The sequence below is a fragment of the Cylas formicarius genome, unplaced genomic scaffold, assembly GCF_029955315.1.
Source record: "Cylas formicarius isolate icCylForm1 unplaced genomic scaffold, icCylForm1.1 PGA_scaffold_5__7_contigs__length_24384050, whole genome shotgun sequence".
Classification (NCBI taxonomy): domain Eukaryota; kingdom Metazoa; phylum Arthropoda; class Insecta; order Coleoptera; family Brentidae; genus Cylas; species Cylas formicarius.
The window spans coordinates 6,730,217-6,748,724 of NW_026844341.1; the positions used below are offsets into that span (position 1 = coordinate 6,730,217).

The 18,508-nt window shown below is 34.4% G+C and overlaps 1 protein-coding gene across 5 annotated transcripts; it reads right to left on the reverse strand.

Annotated features, from left to right (window-relative positions):
- Positions 1–48: 48 nt before the first annotated feature.
- LOC132702336 (engulfment and cell motility protein 2-like) lies at positions 49–15,941 on the reverse strand. 5 transcript variants are annotated; one of them, XM_060670914.1, is made up of 13 exons: positions 15,682–15,941; positions 7,142–7,382; positions 6,820–7,082; positions 6,501–6,754; positions 6,166–6,357; positions 5,845–5,972; positions 5,675–5,765; positions 5,388–5,583; positions 5,214–5,333; positions 3,536–3,691; positions 3,308–3,471; positions 355–476; positions 49–301 (listed from the first exon to the last, which is right to left on the reverse strand). In XM_060670914.1, the coding sequence occupies exons 2-13, from the start codon at positions 7,245–7,247 to the stop codon at positions 102–104; spliced, it is 1,992 nt and encodes a 663-aa protein (XP_060526897.1). In that variant the 5' UTR covers positions 7,248–7,382; positions 15,682–15,941; the 3' UTR covers positions 49–101. The 5 variants fall into 5 exon arrangements, 4 of the variants coding, with proteins under 4 accessions (XP_060526897.1, XP_060526896.1, XP_060526895.1 ...); XM_060670913.1 differs by lacking the exon at positions 15,682–15,941 and adding an exon at positions 12,877–13,078 and having other exon boundaries at positions 5,845–5,969; XM_060670912.1 differs by lacking the exon at positions 15,682–15,941 and adding an exon at positions 12,877–13,078.
- Positions 15,942–18,508: the final 2,567 nt, after the last annotated feature.

The window sequence follows — 18,508 nt, forward strand, 5'->3', positions numbered from 1 at the left end:
CTATTTTAAAGTAGAATTTCGTAAAAAGAACAGACATATATTCTCCAATATAAACTCTACATTTGATTGCATTAAAATTAGTATGTATAATGGCAAAAATTTTAAAGAATGCGACTGCGCTGCTTTTTGACTCTTGGTTTGGGGGCTAATGTCGGCCTGGGATCCTCTGGGACGGGCGGTACTGGTGGCGGCGTCTTCGGGATTATAACGTTTTGCAGGTCCATCAGCTGCAATCTCAAGTCCATCTGGACAAGCTCGTTGAGTTCTTCCGCATAATACTTGCTTAGGTTTTCGGTATTTCCTGCCGAGTTGTTTAATATCAGCGCAAGCTGGCGCAGTGGTATACTTACATACCAGCTAGTATATTCAATGCATCTACCCAGTGGCAGGCAGTTCTTTCGTCCTTGGCTATGAATTTAATCTTTTCCTCGTGATTGACTATGACAGAAAATGCTAGACCCGGTCTGTTGCCGCAACTGCAATAATTATTATAGTGATTAGTAAAAAAGAAGAAGAAGCATAAAAAATACTCGAAAAACTATATATATATATATATATATATATATATATATATATATATATATATATATATATATATATATATATATATATAGTCCTTTTCTTTGCCGATAATAGAGAAATTTTTAGAGTTACTATGAAAAAAATAGTAAATATGCACTGACTGTCATAGCGGCGTTTAACGTGGCTGCCGACAGTGTGTCGATGGAACTGTTCTCTTTTTACTGCAGTATTTTCTCAAAATAGGTTCAGATCCCGTTAACTATTCAGAGAAAAGCGAATTAAGTGTGTGCACAGATAGCACACAATATCCCCAGTATATCCGGTCAATGTCCCATTTAAGTCGCATGTCCCGGGACATGTCGAGGACATTCTTAGGATATACGTTAGCATATATACTAAGAATATACTGTAAAATACATTCCAGGGATACCCTCTGAATGGATAGCTTGCGAATTTACTTTACACGATATACCACAGATATCCTCTAAATAGATGGCCCGTGCGCCATAATGGGAACATTAGAATAGAAATAAGGGAAAAAAGTGAAAAACCGTAAAACAAAATGAAACCTAAAAAGTTAAATTTTGAGCAACTGAGTAGGAAAATACTTAGTTTTTTTGGGAGACATTTTATTGGCAACATTTTTGTGCATATCTACATCGACGTCAGTGTTGCCAAGTCCTAAAAAAAAACGGAATCAAACCTTTAAAATCAACTTGTTTTTATTATTTTTGGACTCGAACGAGACCAGACACGCTCTTTAATAAAAATGCCACAGAAAATACGGATTGCCTAAGTAAAAAGATTACAAAAACGTAAAAATAATATAGTTGTTTATAAGGTCCCATTTGACGTGCCGTGCCGGATTCGCTCGAGTCTCGTCGGCTTCTCTCCGTCTCGACGTCCGCCATCTTTTCAGCCTTGTTTTTGTCGGCGGTATACGGTATATGCTTTCGGTGTTTTTATTATTAGTATTATTAGTATTATTATTACTGAAGAACCAATAACTCATGTAAGTAAAGCTTTATGGTAATATATAAGATTTGATAAATTCTAACCTGATCAGGAGGCGGCAGCAGTTATGAGTTTGTAAAATAAGCTCTGACCCCGCAGATTTCAAATGAACTTGCAATAAAATTTAATTGGTTCGGCATGAAGAAAAAGAATAAATTTTCAAAATGAAAATTTTCCAAGTTAATATTCGGTAAGTAGATATTATGTTTTTTAAAAATAAATAGGATGTAAATATAATATAAATAAATTATATATTATGGCGATTGCTTAGTTGATACTTCTTTTAAGGAGTGATTGCTGGACCGAGTTAAGATAAAACTAACTTTCTCTTCATGCTTTTTGAGCAGTTAAATTTAGGCATACAAAACTAATTTTTTATTTAAATAAACAATGTTAGAGAAAATCCCCCAGAACAAAATTATATTTTTAATTATATAGTATAGTTAGTATATTTTTTTCTTAAAACGGATGCAAGAATCAGCCCCCAAAAACAAAGAATTAATTTTAGGAATCATCTTGCATAAAGTACAATTTTCATATTAAAATGGTTAATTCTGAAAAAGTTTTTCCTATTTTTTAAGGCTTGTTTTCATGGTGATAGTAACACGAGCAAAAAAAACTAGGAAACTCGCATGAAAGAGATCTTACCGATTAGAGTTTAATCAGCTGTGTATTTAATGAAATGAAATACATAAACGTATATATACCTACATCATCGTGGAAATTAGCATCTAAGATCACTTTCATGAGAGTACTATCAGAGTCAAATCAAGCCTTTGCGTAAAAGGCGGATGTAGGGATTTTATAAATCTGTTTTTTAAACCTATAAGATATCAGTCTCGTTTTTTCTAATAAAGTACAGATATACAAAACCTAACCAAAACTAAAATATTTTCAGATGCGGATAAGAAGGCTAACACATCACAAACCTCAAAAGAATGTGAGAATTCAATAGCTGCTTGGCTGAAAAGAGCTACTTTCACCAAAAAATGACGGAAGACCTTTCAAATATTAGTTATTCTGCAAGAGTTTAGTTCAAGATATAGTATATTACCCTATATTTAAGATACTTTGGGTTAGGTTGTTCTATATTTTTGCTATATTATAGACCTACAATTTTTTCATATCTACAATCGAAAAAAATGTGTATAAAATGTGTTTTATTATTGGTGTCAATCGGCAGTCCTTCACTTTTACTTTAATTGGAAAAAACTTGTGCATTTCAAATATCGCCTGCTATTCCAGTGATGACTTCACCAACCATACCCAATAGGTTAGTTCCATCACACGCGAGTACAAAATACTGGGGTAGAATTTTTGAAGTCGTACAACCAATTGGACTACTGGACATTACCTTTCCAGTATTTCTCATAGGCTGTTGGAAATAACCTAACCTAACTATAAGAAAGGTCTACTGGTATATCTATATAAGATCCTATATCCCCACAGTCGGATATACTAATGACGTCTCAACTAGTATAACTGGATATCCTTAGTATGTCCTAACAAACGTCCTACGGACATACGTATCTGATATACTGTGGACGTTCCAATTAGTAACATCGTATATCCTCGAGACGTCTTAAGGATGTCCCTTAGCTGAAACAGTATACCCCCATGTTCCGTCACATATCTCTAGGACGTTTCGCGGATGTCCTTGTGCTATTTGGGTGGAGATTGCCGTTCGGATGGAAAATAGCGCAATGGTCATGAAATATATCAGGAATATGAAATATACAGGGTGTTGCGAAAATTAATCAACGTCACTCACAGGTTCGCATGTTTGCAATTTTTGCCAACAACCACATGGGTGATGTCTTCTATCTTGTGCTTCTCCTGAAAATCCATCTTGTTGGTTTTCACGTCGCTCATGTTATAGACCGCGAGCTCTTTTTCGTTCCTGCAGAGTTGCACGAAAATGTTCCCGCTGGTTTTCTGCAACGTTTCGCTTCAAGACATAAAAAACATACGCAAATGGGATGGTAGCGCGAATTCGTACCTTTTCAAGGACTTTCGGGAAATGCGCTCCGACCAGCAGGCAGCGTATCCTGTTTTGGTCGACGAAAGTGCGATTTTGTAATGTCAGCCTCTCTTTCAGTTCGATCACGCACGGGTTGTGTTGTTGCAGGGTTTTGAACTCTTGTTCCTTGTCTCTCTGCGGAGACAACAGACTACTATTTTATGTTTAAAAAATGTCTGAATGTCTCTTTGTTTATTTGGCAAAAAACAACTTATTGAAATTAAGTTAGTAAAGAGCGTTCTAAAAAATATGCCTTACTTAGTTTACAATAAAGAATATATGCAATATTAACGTCACAGCTTAAATGATGCAAAAATATTAACCGTGGTCAAAACCTATCAGTTTGAAATTTACCAAGGCTTTTATTTATTACTGCAATTATTTTTTGTTTAGTTTGACATTTTAAAACGCGTTTTTGCTCAGTAAAACGAATTTTTTAAAAAATGGGTCGTCGGACTACAATTTCTGAGAGAAATTCAATTATTACTCATCACAGAAATAGATACATGCAAAGGGACATAGCCAAAATGGTAAATAAATGTACATCGACTGTTCAGCATATCATTGAGCGTTACTGTAACGAAAATAGGGTCGAGAATAAATCAAGGTTAGCTCCAGATAAGATCTTCAATAAACGTGAGGAAATATAGATTGTAAGAGAGGTATCAAATTATCCAATAAAAAGTGCTCCAAAGATGTCTGCCGAGCTGGAAAGACAGTTCTGATAAAGGTGTAACCCCAAAACAAGTCGACGAATCCTGCGAAAAAACAATTTACATGGTGGAACTGCCAGAAATAGGCCTTTCATTAGCCAAAGAAATAGATGCTTATTGATAAAGATTTGAAATTCTGGAATTCATTAATATTTGCCTATGAGACCAAAATAAATTTATTTGGAGCCGATGGAAAAATATCAGAATTAAAATTGAAAAAAGCAGGGTGGAGGTTCATTGAAGGAAACATGACCCAAAATGTGTATTTGGATATATTAAGACAGCAGGTTGCTAGTGCCCAAAAATTAAATATTTGTAACAATTATCGGTTGGTTGCTTTATAACTGACCAAATGTTATTAAGACACTAAAAAAAAAGTAAATAGTGTCCCAATATCTAACCGGAATGAATTAAAAGTAAAAATTGCTGGAGTCTGGAACACAGTTTCCCCGGAGTATATTAGAAAATGAATCAATACCCAGAAAACTACAAGCCGTTATCGATAATGAGGGAGGCCCTACTAAATATTAGCAGGAGTATTTCAAATTATGCAGTTGTTTTTCTCTATTGATTTGATTATATTTTGTTTTGTTTCATTTACGCTGTGACCTTAATACTGTATATAATTCAATTAATTCTTTATTGTTAACTAAGTAAGGCATATTTACTAACTTGATCTCAAGAGACATTCAAACCGGTTAGTTTTTGTTTTAGCGACTGCATCATTTAAACTGTGAGTCACTGTAGCTACTACGTATATATGTGGGGCATTTCATGTGCGCCTGCGCTAGCCATTAACCTCGCGTTCAACCAATAATAGTTTGCGTCGTTCGACAGCCAACATGGCCGCTGACACTTCGTCAATTCTTCGGTAGTATTTTGGTCAAAAATAATATGAAAAAGTCGTTTAATATAATCTGTTTGTTCTCTCCACTCGCATTTACCTGAACCTGTTCGACAACTGTCTTGAAAGATGTGTTCGACAGCATATTGGTTAGGTCTTTAAAGTCTTTGGGTTTGTTCTTTAACGCCATCTTCAGTTGTTTCTCCAAAATTTTCATCACCTGCAAATCGAGAGCATCGAAAATCCCTTCGAATGGCTGAGATTGTGCGTCTACCTTCGGGTAATCCGTTATGGTGGACGCTTTCATCTCTCGCCTGGTCTTTGACAGGAGCCACATGGTCCTGGAAAACAACTCCAAGAAGAACGGCGTCCTTGGCGAACAGTTAAACACTGCCGGTTGGTAAGAGGTGCTTTTGGCGTCTGGCTGGTCCATTCCGACGTGCAATATTTTCGCCAGTATTTTGACAATCCTGAAAGATACGGCCGGTTACGAAAAGTCTGCAGTTCCACGGCTTACTACCTAACAGTTTAAACTACAAAGTCTTTGATAATGATACTCACCTCTCACTGGTAACGAAAATGCCGGGTTCGTAGAGTTTCTCCTCGATCTGCGACTGGTGAAAATTGTTATAGTGGTACTTCTTGTAATGCCCTAAAATCTTTTTAAGCGATACCTGACACCACGGCATTGGGAAATGAGAATTGGGAAGCAGTTTTTTCGCAAAACTTACTCAGGGCGTCGAGCGTCAGCTGGTTAATGCTGAAGTTTTCGTAGTCGATGATTTCGTTGATTTTCCTCGACGATCTGTGGCTAGATTTAGAACCCTCGTCTGTCGCGAATGATGCCAGCGACAACCTGCTAGTTTTAAATTAAAAGAACATAAAATTCGTTACTTCTAAATGTGTGAAGCGAAACTCTGACAACCCAAACAATTTCGCGTTAAATCATTGTCAATTTAGGTTGGGATTGATTTAGATATTTAAGTATTATTTTTTCTTGGGGCTGTTGGGGAGGGGGGTGGGGAAGTTGAGTGAATTTTAACAACGAATACCTAGAATCGCTGGTATTGTTTAAAAACAAACTGTCGACCGAGTAGCGGTTGTGGTTTTGGAAATTTTCCTCGTCGAAGTCCATCAGAATTGTAATGCGTCTGATGTCTTCCGTGCACAGTTCGAATTCGTCTTTGTTGAACACCTGGTTGTCGTTTAGCGCGATCTCAGTTTGCAACGCTTCGGTTAGCAGGCTGGTGGGAAAAAAGCAAATGATTCGATTTGAAATCCGGTATTTCCCAGTTTAATTTATGTCCGACCGATATAAAATTAAACTCGACTATTTCTTCGTATCGTTATAGGCGAAAGGCGAAAATAAAAGGTCAATTTGACGAACCTGAAAATGTACGTTTGCAACACGTAGAGCTCGTGTTCCATGTTCCTTTCCAGGTCCCCTTTGAGTATGATGTGTTTGTACACGTTTTCCCTGTTCTTTCTCAGGTTCATCTCCTTAATTAGTGCCACTTTCTTGTCACCTTTGCAACACTTGATGATGGTATTGATGAGGAGTAGGGCGGAGTATTGGAGGTCGCCGTTGTCCTCGCTCCAAATGTACGGAACGATTTCGGTGATCGGGACTTCCCTTATTATCTGAAATCGACCAAAACATGAAGAGGTGACAATTTACTCAACCTTTACCGCCTCCGCAGCAATACCTTTATTTTCCACTGGTCGAACGCCGTATTTTTGCTGATGAGCACCTTCTGCAGCAAAGACAGACAGTATTTGGCTTCCTCGGCTGTCGTGTCTGAACATTTCAGAACGTTGAGGGTCTTCTGCAATATATTTTGGGACGTGTCTTCGATGTGGCCCTTCTGGAACAGGTGCACCACCGTTACCAGGAGAGGCAGTTGCTCCTCCGATTCGAGGATGGCGTCGGTGAACTCTTCTATTAAGCTCTTGTGTTTGCCCTCCTCAACTAAAACATACATTATGTCGTGAACATAGATAGATCTTTCACAGTACCGCGCGTCTTACCGAGCTCTTCGATAAATATTGGATCCAGGCACAGCCTGGATAGGTCTTTAAAGCATATGGGCCTTACGTTCTCGTCGTGGAGGTTGTTTACGATGCGTTGGGTCATGTATTTGATGGAAAACACCACCTTTAGGCAGTCGTTGTGTTTGATTGTGCCGAAGTTTGTTTCCGATATGTAATGGGTCGCCAGGGGATTGTCTTTGGTCGGTAGAAATTTGAGTCCGTAAACATGAGATTCTGGCTGTAAAACGTCTCGTCTCAGATCTCGGGTTCGCCAGAAAGCGGGAATTCAAAACGCGGCAATTATTAATTATAGTTATGAAAATTAATTAAAATTTCAAGGTGATTTCCAAAAAACTTTCAAGTATTTAAATCCATCTTAAGATTGCAAAATTTTCAAAGTGTTTTATTCCATTTTAAAATTTAGAAATTTCAATAGCGTCGTATTCCTTTTTTTTCTAAGAATCTTCTACAGGTTACTGTGATACTAATTACAAAACTTGTGGATTCCTCCTGCGTCGGTTATTGAGTCGAACTTGTTGACGTTTCGCAAATCATTCTGTTGGCTTCTTCAGAGCTTTACTAACAATTTCAGTTCACTTTAAAATTGTAAAATGAATTCCATACATTGTACTGAGGTGGCTTTTACTTGATGAAAATCCATTTATCAAAATAAATAAGAACTAAAAGTTCAGATTTTCACGAAATTATGTATATTCATATGACAACTCTTTCGAAAACACCGTGTCTTTATCAAATGTAATATTTGCAAACTACCTGCTACTATATATAACGAAAAATGACAATAAAACCTTACTTAATGTTGTGAGAATTTAAGTTTAATAATGGAGAAGTATTTAAATCTAACTGATCGTTAAGCAATACATTTGAATGTCTCATTTTGTTAATCTCCACGGCTTGCAATAAATTTAATTTTCTACTTTTTGTCGCTGTATGTAAAATGTCAAAATTGTCGTCAAAAATGTGTTTTTCTATGTTTAAGTGTGTAGCATAATTAGAATCTAGACTATTGTTTTTAAACGCTCTTATATGTTCGTTAATGCGTTTCTTGAAGTATCTACATGTTTGTCCAATATAAATTTTAGTACATGATGCACATTTCAATCTGCAGGCACCTGATTTTTGAGATTTTGGACACTTCGTTTTATTGTTTTTTGAAAATTTTCCTATTGTGTTGTTAGTTCTGACAGCTATTTTTAAACCACATTTTGACAAATGTTTTGAAACTTTTTCAGTTGGTTCTCCTGTGTATGTAATTGTTTTAAATTGTTCGTGTTCTGTATTAGTTTTCAGATAAATAGAGTTTGTGTTGTTGTTATCGATAATAGATATATTGTAGCCGTTGTTCAATTTTCGGTTGAGAGTGGCCTATTAAGAAGTCTGTGTATAAAAGAGTGAAATGCAGTCATTTTGTGTGTATATTCCAGTATTCCACCTATAGATTTGATAGATTTAGTAGATTTCAACTTCACTCGGAAAGATTTATTAGATTGCTTAATATTATCTTCAGACCTTAATTCAATACCCAGGAAAACTCTATTAATTTTTTAGACTTAACTATTACGAAAACACAAAACAAATTAGATTTTTCCATTTACCATAAACCTTCACACACAGACCCAGTGATACATAACAGCTCAAATCACTCCTATACACACAAAATGGCTGCATTTCACATTTTTATACACAGACTTCTTAATACGCCACTCTCAACAGAAAATTACAACAAAGAACTTAATATCATTAAACAAATTGCACTGAACAACGACTCCAATCCGTCCATTATCGATAAAATTATAAATAAAAAACAAATCCAGACAACATTTTTATCCGAAACCTAATACAGAACACGAATAATTTAAAACAATTACATACATAGGAGAATCAAGTGAAAAAGTTTCAAAATATTTGTCAAAATTTGGTTTAAAAATAGCTTTCAGAACTAACAACACAATAGGAAAATTTTTAAAAAACTATAAAACGAAGTGTCCAAAATCTCAAAAATCAGGTGTCTACAGGTTGAAATGCGGATCATGTCCAAAAATTTATAATGGACAAACAGATACATCCTTCAAGAAACGTATTAACGAACATAAAAGAGCGTTTAAATACAATAGTCTAGATTCGAACTATGCTACACGCTTAAACACAGAAAAACACATTTTTGACGACAATTTTGATATCTTTCATACAGCCACAAAAAGTAGAAAATGAAATTTATTGGAAGCTGTGACGATTAACAAAATGAGACATTCAAATGTGTTGCTTGCTCAATTAAAGTACCTCTTCATTATTAAAATTAAATTCTCACAACAACATTAAGTCAGGTTTTATTGTCATATGTGGATATATATAGTAGCAGGTAGTTTGTAAATAAATATTACATTCGATAAAGACACGGTGTTGTCGAAACAATTGTCATGTATATATATATATATATATATATATATATATATATATATATATATATATATATATATATATATATATATATATATATATATATATATATATATATATATATATATATATATATATATATATATATATATATATATATATATATATATATATATATATATATATATATATATATATATATATATATATATATATATATATATATATATATATATATATATATATATATATATATATATATATATATATATATATATATATATATATATATATATATATATATATATATATATATATATATATATATATATATTGAAAGCCTTGCGAAAACCGATGGAAGGACGTCAAACTTTTTAAAAATTACGACTGGAGTACCGCAAGGTTCCAGGCTCCAGCTGAAATACTAAAGCATCTTTTAGAAATTCTCTTTCCAGGAAGTTGTTTGATGAGCAATATTAGAATTTTGTATTTTTGTTTTTCTTCACTCTTTACTATCTCACGATGTAAATACGGTGATTTACAACGTTTGGATGTATTCTGTGTCTCAAATTCCTTGTAAACTCATGGTTTCTCGGTAATCAGCAGAGATGGAATCCAGATAGCAGTCAAAACTGATATACATAGATAATTTTAAGTAGGATGCATTGGTGTAGTCAATAATTCTTTTAGATAAACTGTTTTCGAGATATAGCCCAAATATAGTATTTTTTCAAAGTTAACATTCTGTTCTTTTTTTAAAATGATACTTCTGACTAAAACTAATCCTTAAAATTGCAATATCATAAGAAAAACTTAAGTTGGCCATGGAATTATAGGTATTCAAGTGCCCACAAGGAAAATTAAACAAAATTGAAAATGAATAACTATTGTTTATTCTGTACTTAATAAACTTAATAATATTAGCAAACTTGATAAAAATGAACAAATTTCTACATGACAAAAAAAACTGTTACCTCCCGAACAGACAATTGGCACATAGTGCTAATTCTTCTTAGAGCATTCGTCATTATCATATCCATTTTCCTGCCTGAATGGTTGCATCTTGTAGCTGCTCTCTAGCATTGACTGGATTAAGGCAAATAATGTTTTTTAAATTAGACAAAACGAAAAAAATTCAAGATTGAGAGATCTGGCGACCCCGGAGGACATCATACTGGTCCATTTGTACCAATTCAGCGATCGTCAAAAATTTCAAACAAAATTTCTGCTGAAAGTATATGCAGTATATGATTTAAAGTTGCTAGGTATCAATCTGCTGTTAAATTATTTTTGTTTTCCCTTTTGTTCCTAATATAAGGGACGATAAACCTAAACTTTCCTTGTTACTGACGTTCTCTTCTTAAAATTGTTTCAAAAATATCGCTAAAATATACATATAGGCTTCATCGAACCATTTAACCTTGCGATGGAAGTTGAGGTCATTTTGGGTTTTTTGGAGATGCCAGTAACAACAATTTTATCTAATCTAAATCTAAAATTGTAATAAAATGTAATATAGACCAGTGGAGATAATGATATCTCCAAAAACATATTATCTTTAGAATCGGAATTTGACTCAGTTGAGCTGATTTTTTTTATTACTATCATTATTATTATTAAGTAAAATTAATCAAATGGAAGCAATGAATCTAAATTTGTAACAAAACGTAATGTAGACTAGTAGAGATAATGCTGTTTCTATAAACATGTTATCTTTAGATTCGGAATTTGACTCAGTTGAGCTGATTTTTTTTTATTACTATCATTATTATTATTAAGTAAAATTAATCAAATGGAAGCAATGAATCAAAATTTGTAACAAAAAAACGTAATGTAGACTATTAGAAATAATGCTGTTTCTATAAACATATTATCTTTAGAATCGGAATTTGACTCAGTTGAGCTGTTTTTTTTTGTTACTACCATTATTATTATTAAGTAAAATTAATCAAATGGAAGCAATGAATCTAAATTTGTAACAAAACGTAATGAAGACTAGTAGAGATAATGCTGTTTCTATAAACATGTTATCTTTAGATTCGGAATTTGACTCAGTTGAGCTGATTTTTTTTTATTACTATCATTATTACTATTAAGTAAAATTAATCAAATGGAAGCAATGAATCTAAATTTGTAACAAAACGTAATGTAGACTACTAGAGATAATGCTGTTTCTATAAACATATTATCTTTAGAATCGGAATTTGACTCAGTTGAGCTTATTTTTTTTTATTACTATCATTATTATTATTAAGTAAAATAAATCAAATGGAAGCAATGAATCTAAATTTGCAACAAAACGTAATGTACACTAGTAGAAATAATGATGTTTCTATAAACATATTATCTTTAGAATCGGAATTTGACTCAGTTGAGTTTATTTTTTTTATTACTATTATTATTATTATTATTAAGCAAAATTAATCAAATTGAAACAATGAATCTGAAATTGTAATAAACTGTAATGTAGGCTAGTGAAGATAATGATGGTTCCATAAACATGTTATTATCTTTAGAATCGGAATTGGACTCAGTTGAGTTTATTTTCTTTATTACTATTATCATTAAGCAAAATTCATCAAATGGAAGTAATGAATCTAAAATTGTAATAAAATTTAATGTAGACTAGTGAAGATAACGGTGTTTCCATAAACATATCTTTAGAATCGGAATTTGACTAAATTGAATTTATTTTCTTTATTACTATTATTATTAAGCAAAACTAATCAAATTTAAGTAATGAATCTAAAATTTTAATAAAATGTGATGTGTAGTGGAGATAACGATGTTTCCATAAACATATTATTAACTTTAGAATTGGAATTTGACTCAGTTTAGTTTATTTTTTTTATTACTGTCATTGTTATTATTACGCAAAACTAATCAAATTGAAGTAATGAATCTAAAATTGTAATAAAATGTAATATAGACAAGTGGAGATGATAACGATGTTTCCATAGACATATTATTAGAATCGGAAATTGACTTAGTTGGGTTTATTACTATTATTAGAAAGCAAAATTGAAAAATTGACCAAATGGAAGTAATGAATCTAAAATTGTAAAATGTAATGTAGACTAGTGGGGATAACGATGTCATAAACATATTATTATCTTTAGAATCGGAATTTAACTTAGTTGAGTTTATTTTCTTTATTCATATTATTATTATTATTAAGCAAAATTAATGAAATGAGGGCAAAATTGTAATAAAACGTTTTCGCTGTTCCGCTGCGAAGACCGATTCCGGAGCTCCGAAAGCGAAACGAAATCGCAAAGCAAACGTCGCGTCGATCGCTCTCCGACGTGACTCACCAGTCCCGTTTTCCTGCAAATGAGTTTGACGTTTTCGAAAAGGCCGAGAGCCTTGTCGACGACGAACAGGATCTGCTCCTTGCTGTCGAACTTTTCGACCGATATTTTCGCCACTTCCGTCATATTTTCGGTAGCGTCGCGACACACGGTTATTAACGATTTCAATAAACGAATCGGCTCGCGCGTACGAGGTTATTAAAACAGGCAGGAGTCGCGGTTTCCTGCCGCGCGATCGCGCGCTGTCGACGGCGATAAGGCGCGATTAAGGGCAACTGATAAGGCGGTATCTTTCCGCCAAATTTGCTTAAGCCCGCGTCGAACGAGACGAATTAGCGGCCGCGCCCCGATTTTTTTTTCCAAGACGGCCGACACGCTTTCCAACACTTGGGCGCGAATTTTTGCCCCTGGGATTTCCCTGCGGCGTGAACGACCCCGCGGATTCGTTCGCAAAGAGCGGTAAAAGTCGATCGACTGGTCGCCCGGCGGCGTTTGTAAATTTGAAACGTTTTTGCCTGGTCGGAAAAAATTAATCGACTTTTTGCGGGCGGTATTCCTAAAAGCGGGAAAAATCGACGTTTTTTAATTTATTTTTTAGATTCTATTGACCACCATTCGTTTTATTATGTACAGGGTGGTCGAAAAGCCTTTCTGTAGGAGGAAACTAATCTCGGTGTCTCGGTGTCTCACTTGGGATGCTTTCATACCATCTTACGAGAAGTGGTCGTCTTTTTTTTATATGTATACGGTATGCTCCACTTAAGAACTACACCGTGCGCTTAATTTATCTTGATTACATTTTCTCTGTACCTTTTTTGTTTTTAGGGACATCAAGGCACAACCACAAAATGTTTTTTTCCAAATGACGTATGGTATATATATTAGCGATATCTTTTTTATGGCCGCCAAAAGTCACGTATGCTGATTCAGGGGATTTATTCAAGGTTGAAATCCTTACGCCTCCCCTTAAGTTAACATCAGAAGTGGGATAGTTGCGTGTCCAGTGTGGCAAAAGCAATACGAATTATTAGTGAAAATAGTGTGACATAAAAATGGCGGAAGACAAGTGCACACACGGTGCCCTGTCTTACAACAAATTCGAACGCATATAATGTGTCGAACTTCTGATACTTGTCGCAATAAAAACGAAACACCAAAACTAGTGCGAGAAGAGTTTCCAGGTTCATCCAAAGTACCAACTTAAAACCATTGTAAACCAAAATAATTGCGAGTCTAGTGTATCTCGGCAGATGCTCCCGCCCAAATCTATTCTATTGAGACTAAGGAAGTTATAAACGTGTTTATTTGGCCCTCATTGAACGTGGTGCCAGCAAGCAGGCATCTTTAGAAGAAAGCATCTTTGACGAAAATTCCAACATCAACTGTATGAAAAATTGTGAATAATCCCATTTCAGCGAGGAAAAAAAGAAGCGATGCTGACACTTTCTCGAGTGTAGATGAAAGTGATCAAGATATAATACGGGGTAAAATTTATCAGTTATATGAGGAACAAAGCGTGCCTACATTAGATGTCTTGATTAGGAGGCTTGAAAAAAATGAAACCGGTGTTAAATGTGGCAGAACTACCTTATGGAAGTGTATTCAACACATGGGTTTTAGATTTTTAAAAATTGACAAAAGGCGAGTTTTAATGGAATCTTTTAGAATTCGGAAATGCCGACTGGAATATCTAGAAAAAATCAGGATTTACAGAGAACAACAAAGGGCTGTTTACTTGGATGAAACCTGGTTCGACACTTATGATACCCCAAAAAAGGGTTAGGTTGACTCAACTGATAAGTGTAAAACAAACGCGCCATTAAAAAGAGCTAAAAGAATAAATATTTTGCATGCTGGCTCTAAAGATGGTTGGATTCCAAATGGACTTACTCTGTCTGCGAAAAATATTAAAGATTCTTCTCTGGATTACCATGAAGACACCACCGCTGATTTATTTGAAAGTTGGTTTAAAAACAAACTAGTTCCAAACATTCCTCCTAATAGCGTAATTGTAATGGACAATGCAAGTTATTACAGTAGACAGTTGACTAAAACCCCTTCCTCATGTGACAGAAAAGCAAGAAAAGACATTTATTTTCACCAAGATTATACCAAAAAGCAATTAATTGAGGTTCTACAAAGCTTGAACGTACGAAAGGAATACGTATGTGATAACTATGCAAAAAATCTAGGGCATACAGTTTTAAGGCTTCCCACCTTACCACTGTATAGTTAGTCCCATTGAACATGTTTGGCACCAACTGAAATTTGCCATTCTTCGTAACAATGTTTTTCCCCGTGTTAACTCCAATGTCCTCAAACTTATAGAAACCGAAGTTTTTAACATCCCTCCAAAAAGTTGGGCAAATTCTATTAAACATTTTGAAAAATTTTAAGCAATTTAAGTAGGTAATAAAAATAATTTGTAATTTTATTTTATATTTAAACATAAATGCATACATAAATAAATAAATATTGTTCAGTATCTTTCCTAACAAAACTCCAAATAATTTTAATTCTAAGCAAAGTACGGACCTGTTCGGCCATATTTCATTCTAACAGCGTGCCCGGGTCTTTCCTTAATTCGTATCAGTTAGTCACTTTCTTATATCTATGAACAGACTTCAAGCCCTATAGTTCGACCATAAAAAAAGAATGGTGAAGTTCGAATGTGCGTAGGTATGGAAGTCATCAAGAGAGTCGCATATTCAATATCTATGAAAACCATTTTGACTGCGGAGAGAAAAACATGGACTGTCGTACTTCCTGTCATAGAAGATAATATAAATTCAGTAACAGGTTACTCACCTAAGGCAGAAATCCGAGGTTGCTGGCCACTCAACAGCTCCTATTAGACGCGTCACCTAGCGATAACTTTGTTGATCCAGACAAAGCCGTTGCAGAGACTCTAGGGTCTTGTGGCTGTGGAAGATTCTCAGCTAGTCGGCGGAGGATAATTGAAACCAAAACACGGAGGACCATTTACTGTACGTGCAGTACCACCTAATGACCGATATGCGTTACAAAAACAAGGACGGCGGACTACTGTAGCTGCTTACGAACAACTGCGTGCATGGCTGTCTACGAATTCACAAAAAGTCGGTAACGTACAATTATTTACTTTTTGATTGCTTATCTAAAGTTAAAAAAAAAGTGAGATTAATTATGGCAATCCCATTATTAAAAAAAAGTGAGGTTAATAATGGCATTATTAAGTAGAGGAATAATGGCAATCCCATTATTTAAAAAAAAAAAAGTGTAAAACAGAGATAATGAAAATCCCATTATTGAATAAAAAAATATTTAAATTACGTTACAATAGCAACCCCGTTGTCTGTAATGAGTTAAACTTTAAATAGTAGCATTTACAAAAATTCTGTTGTTGGTTTCTAAAATTTTAGAAATAGCGCAAGGATGCTTTCAGAGCAGGATGGGCGTTTAGCGATATCTTTTATATGGCGGCCAAAAGTCCGTATGCTGAGTGAGGACGGACGAGCGGCGGCATGCCGTTCAAGCTACGCAAGAACGAACGGCAGTACGACGTACACCGAAGGGCCGAACGCCAATGTTGTAATAGGTAGACGAATAGATCAGTGCTTTGGTTTTTGGGGAGACTTTTATTCAGGGTTGAAACCATTACGTCTGTAAAATATCTAATTACCCACCGATCTAGCGTGCGGGAAGCGTCACGTTACCACGCCAGTTTCGTTGCCCATGAAGCCGAGCCACTTCGGACATTTCCGGGATTTTACCGCACGGATTTGGAAGCAATCGAATGTTTTCGGAGATATTTCCCACGCTTTGAATTTTGACGTTTGTCAATTCCGACGGTCATGTCAGTGAATGTATTCGTGTTGTTTTGCGAAAATGTACCCAAAAACTAACGGTCGTAGAAAAAGTATAGTATGCAACACGTTCGGTAAACTTTTTAACTCACTCGTTTATTAAAAACTCGCTCTGAGATCCACTAGTTAACCAGTTTTTGACAAATCGGCAAACATGGGAAATTTTTATATAATTTCAAAGAGTGCCCTGACTGACAAATAAAGATATGTTTATGTTTGACATATTAGTAAACAACGTTTTCATTATTGTTAAAATTATTTTCGCGAATTTAGAATCCGTGAAAAGAGTGATGTGCTTCAAGTATACTTTCTGAATAATAAAAGACCAACCTCACCTCGTCGTCAGTATATTAGACTTTATCCAGAGCGGCGAGCTCCTTCAATATTTCCAAGGCTGGCAAAGAAGGTTGCAGAAAACGGTAACGTATTAAATGCTAAAAAGGTATGCCGGAATCATAATGTTTTAAATGAAGAAAATAAGGCAAACATATTAGGATTCCATGAAACACATCCAGTTTCCTCTATTACTGATTATATGAAGAGACAGGTATTTCTCGGGGATCAGTCCACTCAGTTTTGAAAGGATGTAATTTCGTTGAATTTTTTAAATAGACATAACACGAATAATAATTTTTTGAAAACATTTTATGGAGTGATAAAAGTTTGTTCACTACAAGAAAGACAAAATACAGGATATTGGTATTTAAATAATACTAGACAAATACATGAAATAAAAACCCAGGGGTACCAATGAATTAATATATATTGTGGTGTTATAGACGGGCATATTTTGGGTCCGATATTTACAGATCAAAACTTAACTGGACAAGATTATTTGCAACTCTTAGAGCACCAAATAGAACAATATATAGAAGATTCATTAATAAATATATCAGCGCTGATTATATGGCAGCAAGACGGTGTCCCTCCTTACAATGTTGTGCAAGTTAAAAATTTTCTTAACAAGGAATATCCCAAGGGTTGGATAGGAAACGGCGATTTTTTTCTTTTGGGAACACATAAAAAATCACGTGCACAGAACTCCTTGTAATAATGACGTGGAACTTCGGCATAGGATTTCAGAGACAATCAATCAAATGCAAAACATCATACAATTAGATTGTATGAGAAATGTGTTCAGGAAAATGGTGGTCACATACAGCAGCACTATTTAGAATAGTTAAAGAATTTTTTACTTTAGTGTGTCTTGTCATTTTTTTTCTACTTTAATTTGTAAATTATATAAAAATTTCCGATTTTTGCCGATTTGTCAAAAACTAGTGTACTAACATATAAAGTGTGATACATCATTGTAATTGGAACAAGATATTCTATTAAACACATATATAATGTAGGCTTATATGATAAAAAATTGATAGTGTATCCCTACATTTTGTTTTTTTGTTTACCTTAATATCTCTAAAAACAAAAATTTTTATAATGTTTCAATACACGGTATTTGAAATACCGTTTGCGTCCCGCTCAAGGCTGTACATAGTTGTAAAATCTTTGATTACGGTTTGATTTTGATAATTATTTTTTTAGATAAATCCGTCAATAACGCACTAAAACCTCTTGTTTCTTATTACATCAACCTGAAGTCTAATTGGGATTAATTTTTGATCTCGAATATCTAGAGCTATTAGGGATTTCTTTATAAATAAACTGTCAATGAATTCTTAATCAAGACAACATAAAACCTAACTATACTTATTTCCACGAAGTTCGAATATAGGGTGCTCGAAATATAGCGTGAGCCTCGCTCCTGTAGAATGTTTGTTTATGGTTAA